The 11,863-nt window shown below is 35.0% G+C and overlaps 2 protein-coding genes across 2 annotated transcripts; one reads left to right on the forward strand and one right to left on the reverse strand.

The window, feature by feature from the left end:
* On the forward strand, positions 1,657-2,846 carry LOC105161211. The gene is made up of 2 exons (XM_011078829.1): positions 1,657-2,403; positions 2,460-2,846. Exons 1-2 carry the CDS (start codon positions 1,657-1,659, stop codon positions 2,844-2,846), a joined length of 1,134 nt encoding a protein of 377 aa, XP_011077131.1.
* LOC105161156 lies at positions 5,432-7,579 on the reverse strand. Its single transcript, XM_011078757.2, has one exon. The coding sequence runs from the start codon at positions 7,242-7,244 to the stop codon at positions 6,051-6,053; it is 1,194 nt and encodes a 397-aa protein (XP_011077059.1). The 5' UTR covers positions 7,245-7,579; the 3' UTR covers positions 5,432-6,050.

The following is an 11,863-nucleotide window of genomic DNA, read 5'->3' on the forward strand; positions in this document are numbered from 1 at the left end:
GAATAGGACTATTTCTGTTAAAAAAATAGGATTTTGGGACTAAATGTGTTGAACACGTAAAGCGTGGGACTGCAAGTGAAAATGGCCCTATCTAGTGGGACCAAAAGTGATATTTTGCCTTTAAATTATGATGGGGTCAGAACTGCTACAGAAAAAAATAGTTTAACGAGACTAAGAAAATCACGATACATTTTCCCTCCAGTTGGCCATTTGACGGACTAGTACCCAACACGTTGCTACAAAATATATTACATTTAATAATAACTAATTGTTATGGTTAAAAATTAATAATCATAGCAAAATTAAAGTCATTGATCACGGTCATACAATACGTGTTGGCTATGATTGTTGATTGTGTGCATGGCTAATACATTTGAAATAACTAAAAGATATGGTATGACAAAAATAGGTTTTATGGTAAATAAATTAAGTTTTTACATCATTCGTCGTTTAATTGTATTTAATAATAACTATTTATCACGACTTCAATCAATAGCCAGTAAAATCATAATCAATAGTAATGTTTTCTTAGTGTCTTTTAATGGCAAGGTAAATTTGTTTTGAATTATTTTTTATATGAGTAATTAACAGTGTTCATTTTGAAAGTTATGGGATCAAAAAACATCCTGCCGTGGACTATAATATTCTTATCAATAAAATGATTACTCGAGCAAATATTTATTATTTGATTATCATTTAATTTATTTGATTAGTTATAATTTATTATTAGCTGTACGGGAAAATTTAAATTAAAAAGGAATAGTTAAAAAAAAAACAAATCACAAAATAAAAGTTCAAGAAGATGGATCTGTACTACGTAATACAATAATGATCATTAAAGAGTGTAATTAATTAATAGGGATAATTACATTCCTTTAAGATTTGATATAATTATATGTAGATTTTTTGTGGTTTGAGAAATTATATCTAACACACTTAAGGTTTGCATCCGTCTAACAAATAAATTCCTCCATTAATCAAAAATCACCGAATTTGCTAATATTAAGAAAAAATTAAAGAAAAATATTTAACTCCGATTGATTTATTACAAACTTATTGCAAATTAAATAATTTAATTATGACTAAATTACTCTCATACATCTTCACGCGCTAATGCATGTGAGGAATTATATTTTCACCGTTATAAGGGTAGTTTAGTTTCAAAAATTATTTGACTTGCAATAAGTCAATCGAGGGTAAATATCAATTTTTATTCAAATTCTTTTGTTAATATCAACAAATTCAGTGAATTTTGACCAAACAAACAACTCATTGTTATACAAAAGTAAATCTCAATAGTACTAGATATTAGATCTCAACCCAAAGAAAATTTATATATAATTACACCAAAATTCAAGAAATAAAAGTGTAATTATCTCTAATTAATATAATTAGATGAATAATAGAAGTTGTTAATTTCTTGTGTAAGTACTTATGGGTGAAGGATAATTACAGCTAAAATCAAGGAATTACTTGATTATTGGAAGCCAACCAATTTGCAAGAATTCCAACATCAACAAGCGATGGTCAAGAAACATCATCAACAACAACAAAACTTCTTCACCACCTTCCCACCGTGCGTCTTCAACAGAACAACTAGACAGTGCTCTCTCCCTTTCCCATCTCCTCCTTCGTCCATCCTGTCACCAAGGGCGGATGGATTCCACAACCCAAACTCCGACCGTCGCAGCCAGCTCCACCGCTGCCTCCTCGTGTATCTCCGACCCACCTCTGCCACCCACCCCACTCCAGCTCCTCGACGTTAGCCTGATATCTGCTCAAGACCTGTCTCCCGTCTGCAAATCGATGCGCACGTATGCCGTGGCATGGATCAATCCTAACCGAAAGCTCACCACCAGAACGGATCAGCAGGGCCACACTCACCCCACATGGAATGAAAAGTTTTCGTTTCGTGTCGACACCAAATCCCTCATCTCGGAAAATTCGGCTATGACTGTGGAGATTTACACGGTCTCCTGGTTCCGGGACGTCCTTGTAGGGACCGTGCGGGTTCTCATCAGTGACCTCCTGGCTCCACCATCGGGAATTCCACTGCAGAACCTTCCTAGGAGCACGAGATTCATTGCCCTCCAGGTGCGTCGCCCGTCAGGAGCCCCACAAGGCATCCTCAACATGGGAGTATCCCTCCTCGACACCACCATGAGAAGCATGCCGCTCAATCCTATCGCCGACAATTTCCATGATGAAATCCAGAAAAAAGCGGGTGCTGTCAGCCTGCAGCAGGAGCTGCCGCAGTACGACGAAGATGGAGAAGACGAAAAGAAAGAACTCGAAAGAAAAATCCAGCTCTGGCGCTCGCTGAGCGTAGGATCCGAGATGAACACCGATGACTTCGCACTAAAACCAGGATCAGTAATCGATGGCTCGATCATCAATGGATCAGTATGCAAAAGTTCCATGGTGAATGGCTCTGAATTGTGCTCTGATGTTGGGCTAAGCTGCCCCCACCGCTGCCGGTGAAGCCCGCAACCCAGATAAGATTAGAAATAAATGACGACACAAGCAGCTCAATCCTGGAGGAGCTGACGATTGAGGAAGCCAAGGCCAAAGGGTACAGAACTAGAACCAGTAGAGAAAGGTGGAGAAGGGAGGTTTCTGATGGGCATACTGACCTGGAAAGTTGCGATGATGATTCGGAGTTGTCGACGAATAAAAGGCATTCCAGGAGGAACTCTGACGGGGGCCTGTTTTCTTGTTTGGTCTATGGAATCGAGTTCACAATAGTTTGCGGGGCAAGTAAACATCCAAGTAGTGGTAATAAACCGAGTAATAGCACGAGTAAAAGAAAGAACAAGCCCACTACTGATGCAAATTCCACTAATTAAAACATTTGCATATATCTTTTTGTTTTTCTGAGGATGTTTTGAGAGCAGCTATTTCCATGTCTTTTTTTTTGTTTTTTTCTTTTCTTGGAGAAATAGATATTTCCATGTTTTGATTCAGTGGAGAATGACTCTTAGCAAAAATTTATTTCATTTATTAGAGTTGTGATGAAGAAATTAGATAACCAAACTGCAATTTCTTTTTGTTATTGTGGGCAGGATAAGTTTAGTTAATGCCCATGATAACAGCCCATCTATCAGTTTCTCCATTATTAATTATATATATGTAATATATTTTTCACCATAGTTTGGTTGACAATTATTGTAGCATCATTATTATTGTTTAAATCTAAGGGATCTCATGATAAGTTGTTGGTGTTCCTCTTGTCGGATGATTTAAAAATTCGAATCGGTGATTGAATTGAATAAGTTATTGGATTATTGAATTACTGGTCTAATTAATTTGATCGAATTTAAAAAATTGATTAATTGAAATATATAATATACATGCATATATATTTGTAACATATCAAGAAATTCTTATACCAATTTATTAAACCAAATTAGTAGTTAGATGTGACTTATTGTCACACATTATTAAAAAAGTATAGCACAATTTAAACACTTTAAATTATAAATATAAAAATTTTAAGCCAAACTTATTATCCCATATTCAAAAAGCATAAGCGAAAATTTAAACACTTTATACTATACATATATATGAAAATTTTAAACCAAACTTATTATCCCACTTTGAAAAAGTATATGTCAAAACTTAAATACTTTAAATTATAAATATAGAAAAGTTTAAACGAAGCTTATTGTCCTATATTGGAAAAATATAAAGCAAACTTAAATACTTTGAACTATAAATATGAAAAAGTTTAAGCCAAGTTTATTGTCCCATATTGAAAAAGTATGAAGCAAAATTTAAACACTTTAAACTATAAATATGAAAAAATTTAAGCCAAGCTTATTGCCTCACATTAAAAAGGTATAAAATAAAATTCAACACTTTTGACTATAAATTAATATAGGATGGGAAAGTTTAAGCAAAGCTAATTGTCCCACTTTGAAAAAATATAAGCCAAGTTTAAACTCTTTTGGCTATAAAAATGGAAAAGCTTATAAGCCCAAAAAATTTAGATGGTGGCCTCCTACCATCGTTCCAAACTAATGGTGGCCTCTAAGAATATTATTTGGATTTTTGATGAGATATCGGCCCTTTTGCTTTTGTCATTGTCTAGTTGTTATTCTCCAGGTAACTACTGGTTTGATCGTGTTAGACTCCATATTCAATCATTGGATGTGGTTTTTTCATCCAAAACACTTCCTGAGCAACTATTAAAGTCACTATGCATTTGACTTCTATGGTGAAAATCATTTTGGCATCTCGCTTGAACCATTCCAAGCCACCACATCGCCATTAAGTCTGAGTGTATATTAAAATTGAGACCAGGCACCATTCACATATTACTGGAAGCTAGTATCCCCATAACCTTTCAGAATCAACTCTCCATTGACTTGCATCAAGAACACTTCTTTAATCTTTATTCAAGTACTAAAGAGTAATTTTTTCTGCTATGAAGTGCCTTCTCGATATACCCTTGATATTCATTGTTATGATCAAAGCACACACAACATTGGCCTGGTGTATCGGACCACATACCCATGTTATCAACGGCAAAAGACATAGGGGATATCAAACATCTTTCTAAGCTCCTCATCAGTCCACAAAGACTGAGTCTTAGATAGCTTAACCCCATGATAAGGGATCCTTCATGAAGAACTACGTGAAAAATGTTAGTACTTCAGTATTTCCCAACATCTTCACATCATTCCAAATGAGTAAGACGTCCACACCTAAAATACTAGGAACACAACTAAGCTCCCACTGATCTTCCAACTCATTCTTGACCTGAGTCATATCCTGCATGACCTTGTTTAAACAAATATTCCAGATATAGAAAGTTTCAAACGTAGTTTGTACTAATGTTGAATCTCATGTCCCAAGCCATTCATCCAATCCAATGTCCTACATCGCTTCTCCTTATGTTTTTGGATCATAATCCAATTAACTGATCACAATTACAATTACGTTGCCTGCCCAACTTTTTGCTACTTTTGTTTTGCACAAGAATGTAAATATGTTTATGTTAGAACAGCATCAACAGCTCCTGTACCAGATACTTGGATCAAGTAATATACAACCTATTTATGTTTTATGGATTTACCAAGAACAAAGGGATAATTGTAGTTATACTCCTTATTTGTGGTTTATTTATACAAATTATTTCTATCTTTTGTATAATTACAAAAACCACTTCTAATAGTAAAAAAGTAAAGATAATATATGTAATAATGTTGATGTTTTTATAATTATGTGTAGTTTTTCAAAAAAAATCGTAATGATGGTTTGCGTAAATAATATTGTCGTTTTTGATAAGTGTATGTGTGATTTTTTAAAGATATAAGCAATTTATATAAATAAATCATATATTTGGGATCGTAAATTTAATTATTCCAATAACAAAACCACACTAGAGCTGAGAAAATAATAAAAGAAAAAGAACAAATGTAAAAATGAGTAAAGGAAGCCCAAATCAAGACATTAATTGATCATAATCAAACAATAATTTCACACAATTCATTGTAACCAACTGGTGAATTAATTCAACCTCGGTTTACATACACTTGGATTAAAAATCCAGAAAACCCTTTCCCTTTTCCCCCTCTTTTTCTAGATAACAATTCACAGTCATTTACAAAAAAGGGGTATTAAAAGGATCAAAACCAAAATAAAAAAAAGCAAACACACCGAAAGATAAAAAGTAAAAAAAAAATCCACAGGGGCAGAACAAATACGAATCCACCCCATTTTCTCCACTGAAAACTGATCAGGGACCTTCTCCTATTTCTAATCTTTTCATCATATGTAAATATTCAAAGCATCAATAGCATGCCATTACTTATTGAAAATCCTAACCCAAACTACGTATGTTTGAACTAAATTAATCGGATAAATAAGTGTATTATACTTGTCATATGATTGGTCATTTTTTTTAAATGTCCACTGATCAGATGATAAGTGTATTACACTTATTATTTAATTAATTTTGATCTGACCGAACTGGATTGGAATTAGAATTTTACTTGCTAGCATTCCATATCAATTGGTGGATGTATATCAAGATTTTCAAGAATCTTTCATACTTCGGAAGTGCTGGTCTTGCTGCTCGTGTAGCCACCAGACTTACTCTTCCTGCCCCCATTCTTACTGCCGCAAACAATGGTGAACTCGCAACCATACGCATTTCCGAAGCACGAAAACCGGCCGGCTTCATCATCATCAGCGCCGTTTGCTGTTTTCCTGCGCCGGTGGCCGGGTTTCTTCTCCCTTCGTTTGTTGCTGGCCTCAAGCCTCTGGTACCTTTGATTCTGCGGAAGCTCCATCCGCCACCGCTCGATCTTGGATTTTAGCCCTTCCATGCTCGCCTCCTCAACCGTCCAATCCTCCAGGACTGAGCTCCCAGGCTTTGGAGGCGGCCCTAGCTGCGTCGGATAAAGCCCGCACGCCACAGCTGCCGCCACCACCGATGGAGACGGCCCCAAATCGGAGTTGCATTGGGATCCGTTCACATAGGATCCACCCGCATGTACAACCGAACCACCTCCGACCACTGAACTGCCTCCGATGTTCAGCATGAAGCCTTGATTATAATATGGTACGTTACACACTGAACTACCCCTTCTTTTCCTCCCTCCGCCCTGTTTCCTCGTCAGATCCGTCTGATCGCTCAGGGTCCGCAATAACTGAATCTTCTTCTCGCCCGACGATTCCTTCCCGCCGTCCTGACGATGTACTTTTCGCTGGTTATCATTTTCCTTGTTGCGTTTGTTGTTTTTGCACAATTTTTCATCCATCAGATCACGGACTCCAACAGCGGACGCATTCAGGTCGGCATAGAGCGGCATGCTCTTCATTGTATTGTCCAACAGGGAGACCCCCATGTTCAGAATCCCCTGAGGCCGGCCTGACGGGCGGCGAATCTGCAGCGCCACAAACCGGCGGCTAGAACCCTCCTGGCGGACCGAAGGAGGGATCAGGTTGCTAATCAACACGCTGACAGACCCAACAGGGGTATCCCGCAGCCATCCCTGGGCGTAAATCTCAATCATCACGGAAGATGTCGCAGAATTCAAGAACTTGTCATCCACCCGAAAAATGAACTTGTCGTTCCATGTAGGATTGTTCAGGCCCTGATTGTCGACCCGGGTCTTGAGTTTTCGGTTTGGATTGATCCAGGTGGTTGCATAAGTGCGCAGATTTCTGGAGACGGATGCCAGATCCTGAGCTGAGATGATAGCCAGCTCCAGGAGCTGGTACGGAACTCGCGACATAAAATTGAATTAATATTGACTATGTAAACCAACCTGCATCCACTCGTCGTCGTGGGCTGTGCCAGGACGACGAGCAGGGATCCCAATTGGGCGGAGGCAAGAATTACGGGATCAGAGAGATAGAGGTTAATTAGGGCAGAGAGGAATTTGGTCTTTTTTCTTGTTTTCTCAAAGGGAATTTTGGGTGTGATCAGGTGGCCTGAGGCTGGCAAGAAAGGGAATGGAAAGTAGTGTTATTGGCAAAGTAAATAGGAGTTTTCAGTTACTTCTGGATGGTTTACGACGTTTTCGGATTGCTACGCTGATCGTCGCCCGTCAATCCAACTCAACCCACAACTATTCTTATAATGTTTCATTACAACGTTAAATTAATTTGCATTATATCTTAGTTTCATATTCAATAGAATTTGGTGGTGCGTAAAAAATGATGGGAAGGATAATATTACCCCAAACTCTTGACGAATTCAAAATATGTTTGATTGGGGTGAAAAGTGAAAATAAAAATAAATATATAAGACATAATGGGGAAAGAGATGGAGGGAAAGTAAAACTCAATGTATACGAAATCCCTGTTGAGTTTAATTTTTTTTTCCATTCAAATTCGGACGGAAAAGTGAAATTATAAGGCTACAAAGACAAAAAAAGTATATATTTTATTTTTATTTACTTTATTGTCCATATATATATATATATATAATTTTTTTTATTTTTTTTTTTTCACCGATAATACCATACATAATTGCCAAAGATAAATAACAAAATCATTGAAAAACTACTGCATCGAAGTCAATGATGAATAGTTTTATTAAAGAAAAACATTCTTGTTCTTATTTGATAAATATTTTTATTAATAAGAATTTTAAATTTTTGTATGCTAAATTATATTAGTATAATATTAATTTATTTATTTTTTGATACAAAATAAAGAGAATGATTAAAAAAATAGTATTTTTTTCTCAATCTATTTTTCTCATACTAAATAAATAAAAGTATTTGAGATTTTCTCCCCCTTTTGCTTCTCTTTTTCTTTTACTGAATCTTTTATTTTATTTAACACATATATATACGTCATGTGTGTAAAAATTATCATCATTTATTTTATTTAAAAAAATTATATATTAATATATACATTAATTGGAATAGAAGATGCAGCATTAGCATTTGAACTCTCTATATAAGTTGGTCGTTCATCAAAATTTATTAATTTTTCAAAACCATATTTTAAATGAAAATTTCAAATCGTGACAAGGATGAGAGGATATGTCCCAAACCCCTAACGCACTTTGAAATTTTAGGGTGTATCTCTGAGAAGATCTTATTCCTTGGAAGATTCCCCGACGCAGCTAGGACCCCATGAAGCTTGCTACCAATGGTCCCAGACTTGGAGGAAACTTATCCCTAAGAAACCGTCAACCCAAGTCCCCTGAGAACCTACCTCTGCTACCGCTGGGAATAACCATTATCCTCTTTGGGTGGAGGGTAACATTTTTTTTCTATTTACACAAGCAACCTGCCTAACGCATATTCATCGTTGTTGATTATTCTATAGGTTGCTATTTCGTTTTGACTATTTTTTATTTTAATTTTATCATTCTAAAAATCGTGTATCAACTTGGGAGTCGCAGTGCTAATATTTCTTTTGCAAGACCCTATTTTAGGCTTGCAAATAAATCCGGCCCAATAGATCTATAGTCCATGGATCGTCTATCATGTGTGATGTTTGCACGCATCAGAGAGATTGAACAGAGATTCCATGTCATTCACTGGAAGCGCAATGGTGAACAAGGTTATGCAAAGATAGCATGGTAACAAGCTGTTCTACCGAAGGAAAAAGGGGGATTGGGTATTCAATCTGTGTTATCTATGAATCTTTCATTAATGAGCAAACATTTATGGGATGTTATCAAGCAAGACAATGATAAGAACTCTCTATCGGTAGAATGGATATAAAAGTACATATTACATAAGAGCACGGTCTGGATAGTGGGAGTATTTTCGGGTTCATATAGATGCATGGAAACGGCTTATAAAACTCAGACTGTGGTTGTTTCCAGCATTTGAGTTTAGATGGGCACTGGAGATTCATTAAGTGGGATCCACGGCATCCGGCAGGAATTTTGCAGCAAGCAATCCATGAAGCAATGACGATAACAGGGTTTCTTGGTGATGAGCTTGGAGAGTTGGTGCAGGATGGACACTGACAGTGGCCTGTGGAATTGAGCAATGATATCGCTCAAATTGCGGTTAACCTCCCTTCTATCTATGGGTATCATTGCATGGACGAGTTCATCAAGGGTTTATTTTAGGATAAATTACAACGATCTTTCTTGAGATTTGGCATAATTATGAATATCTCTCGTTGTTTGAAAAATTATCAATACCCCCTGATTTTAACAATCGTTTAACAATTAGCTCAATCTGTTAGATTTTCATCCATTTTTTATGGTAAACTGATAAAAATGTTCTTATGGATTAAAAATTATAATTTTATTTATTTTTTTAAAAAAATAATTTTTTATAGAATAAATGGATAATGTTTTATAACTTTTAAAATTTCCATCCATCCCCGTTAGATTTATTTATAAATTTTTTTAAAAAAATAAAAGAATACAATAAGGGCAAAGTTGACAATTGCATACATCCATCCAAGAATTACATAATTTCATCAAACATTAGAGGAATATTTGTAATTTTTTAAATAACGAAAGAGTATTCGTAATTATGTTAAATTGTAGAAAAAGTCGTTGTGGGGTTACTCTTTATTTTATTACGGAGGGGCTTGAAACTCTCCAAACAACCTAGTCAGAGGGTATTGTGGAGCGGTTTGATGGCAAGCAAGTTTCACATTCCTATGCACAGGTTTATTAATCTGGCTGGGTATCTCGTAGAGATTGACCACATTGGATAAACCATGGCTTCCACAAGCGCTTGTTTGTCTCTGCAACGAGCAAGAACTCGACATACAAAATCACATGTTCTTTGATTCTAAAATTTGCAAAGGAATCGCTTGCTATTCTTAGGCAGCAAGTCAGGTTTATTGGATGTATCCGCAGGATCGGAGGAGAGGGATTACTTGGGCAACACATAGGTGAAAGGACCAATACCTCCTCAATGCGGCAAACAAGGTTGTGTGCTGGCTATACTAGTTTATCGGAAAAAATTCAAGGACCCGTGATATTGGAAATATTAAAAAATAAATTGAGAAAAATAAAATATCAATTACACTTAACCCCCCCCCCCCCCATGAGGCTAGAGAGTGTAGTACACGTGTGTTGACAAATGTGGGTCTAAAAGTATATTTTATTTATCAGTTTTGCCCTTATCTTTCCATAATATAATATTATATAATATAATATATAATTTAATAAATTTTAAAATAATATATAAATAATTTATTAATAATAAAATTTACTTTACATAAATATATAATTATATTAGTATTTTTAATATAATATTATTAATTACATAATTAAGTTAATAAAAATTAATTTCTTAAAAAAAATGACAGCAAAGTAGGGCGACCGTCCTCCTCATCCCTAGGCGACCGCCAACGCCCATCGATTCAGGGCGATCAACCAGAAAAGTCTGGGCAACTGGCACCACCCAGACACGGAGGGAGGGATGAAGTGATTATTATTTTTCAAATTAATATTTTTAATTTTAATTTGAATAGCTTCAGTTTACCAGGGGTGTAAATAAGCTTGATTCAAGAGAAAGACCTCTGTTGGAAGTTTTTTCCAGAACCTTATAAGGACGCTCCTGTATAATATAATCATATCCAATGTGTCGTCTAACTCATTGTTTAAAGCCAAATAGGACTAAAAACCTCCAAAAAAATATTTAATTGACATGTCATGTCATTTTTTGATAAAAATCAAAATTTTGGGGCATCAAAGGACTAAAATTCATTAATTTTGAAACTTAATGCATAAAAGTTAGGCATAATTATCATATTAAAATTAATATTGAGCATATTTAATAGACCAAAAAAAATAGTTTTTTTCATATAAAAATTATAATTTTATATATTATATGTACATTTTAATTAAAAGTCACATAATATACTACATAAATATAAAATTTTTCCTCATATGTATGGAGGGGCATTTCAGTTGTTGTCCTTAAAAAAATAGGTACAAGTTGACCAGAGACTTTGTAATTTATTGTTTATAACATAGAAATAATTTTTTATATTTAAATTTTCACAGAGAATTTTTTAATATTTTTTTATATTATAGGGGTAAAAATGAATTTAACTCCAAATTTATTTCATTTGGCAAGGGAGGAATAAAGGCGTTTTCATGGGACGGCTATTGTTATTGTGTATCTTGTTATGGAACAAAGTTTAGAGTACACATATGAAAGCTAATCTACAAGTTTGGTGTGTTAAATAGAATATTGAAGTAAGGTTGGATAGAGAGCTTCTTGAGTTTATGGCATGTATTTATGCTTTACATTTTTCAAAGATAAAAATTTCTTTTTTCTATTTTCATATATATACTTTGAAAAACTAAAAGAAATTCAAAAAAATTATAATTACCATATAAAAGATTTTTCTTTATCGATTCCCACAGAGATAAAGGATTAGAACTTCAAGTCTTCAATGGTACGACTCACTT

The sequence above is a fragment of the Sesamum indicum genome, linkage group LG4, assembly GCF_000512975.1.
Source record: "Sesamum indicum cultivar Zhongzhi No. 13 linkage group LG4, S_indicum_v1.0, whole genome shotgun sequence".
NCBI lineage: Eukaryota > Viridiplantae > Streptophyta > Magnoliopsida > Lamiales > Pedaliaceae > Sesamum > Sesamum indicum.

What these genes read in the sequence shown, in the direction of transcription:
- LOC105161211 (XM_011078829.1), top strand. Translation starts at nt 1,657, where the DNA reads ATGGATTCCACAACCCAAACTCCGACCGTCGCAGCCAGCTCCACCGCT. An exon ending in GCTCGATCATCAATGGATCA is followed by an intron (nt 2,404 to 2,459) that starts GTATGCAAAAGT and finishes TGTTGGGCTAAG; the next exon opens with CTGCCCCCACCGCTGCCGGT.
- LOC105161156 (XM_011078757.2), bottom strand. Translation starts at nt 7,244, where the DNA reads ATGTCGCGAGTTCCGTACCAGCTCCTGGAGCTGGCTATCATCTCAGCT.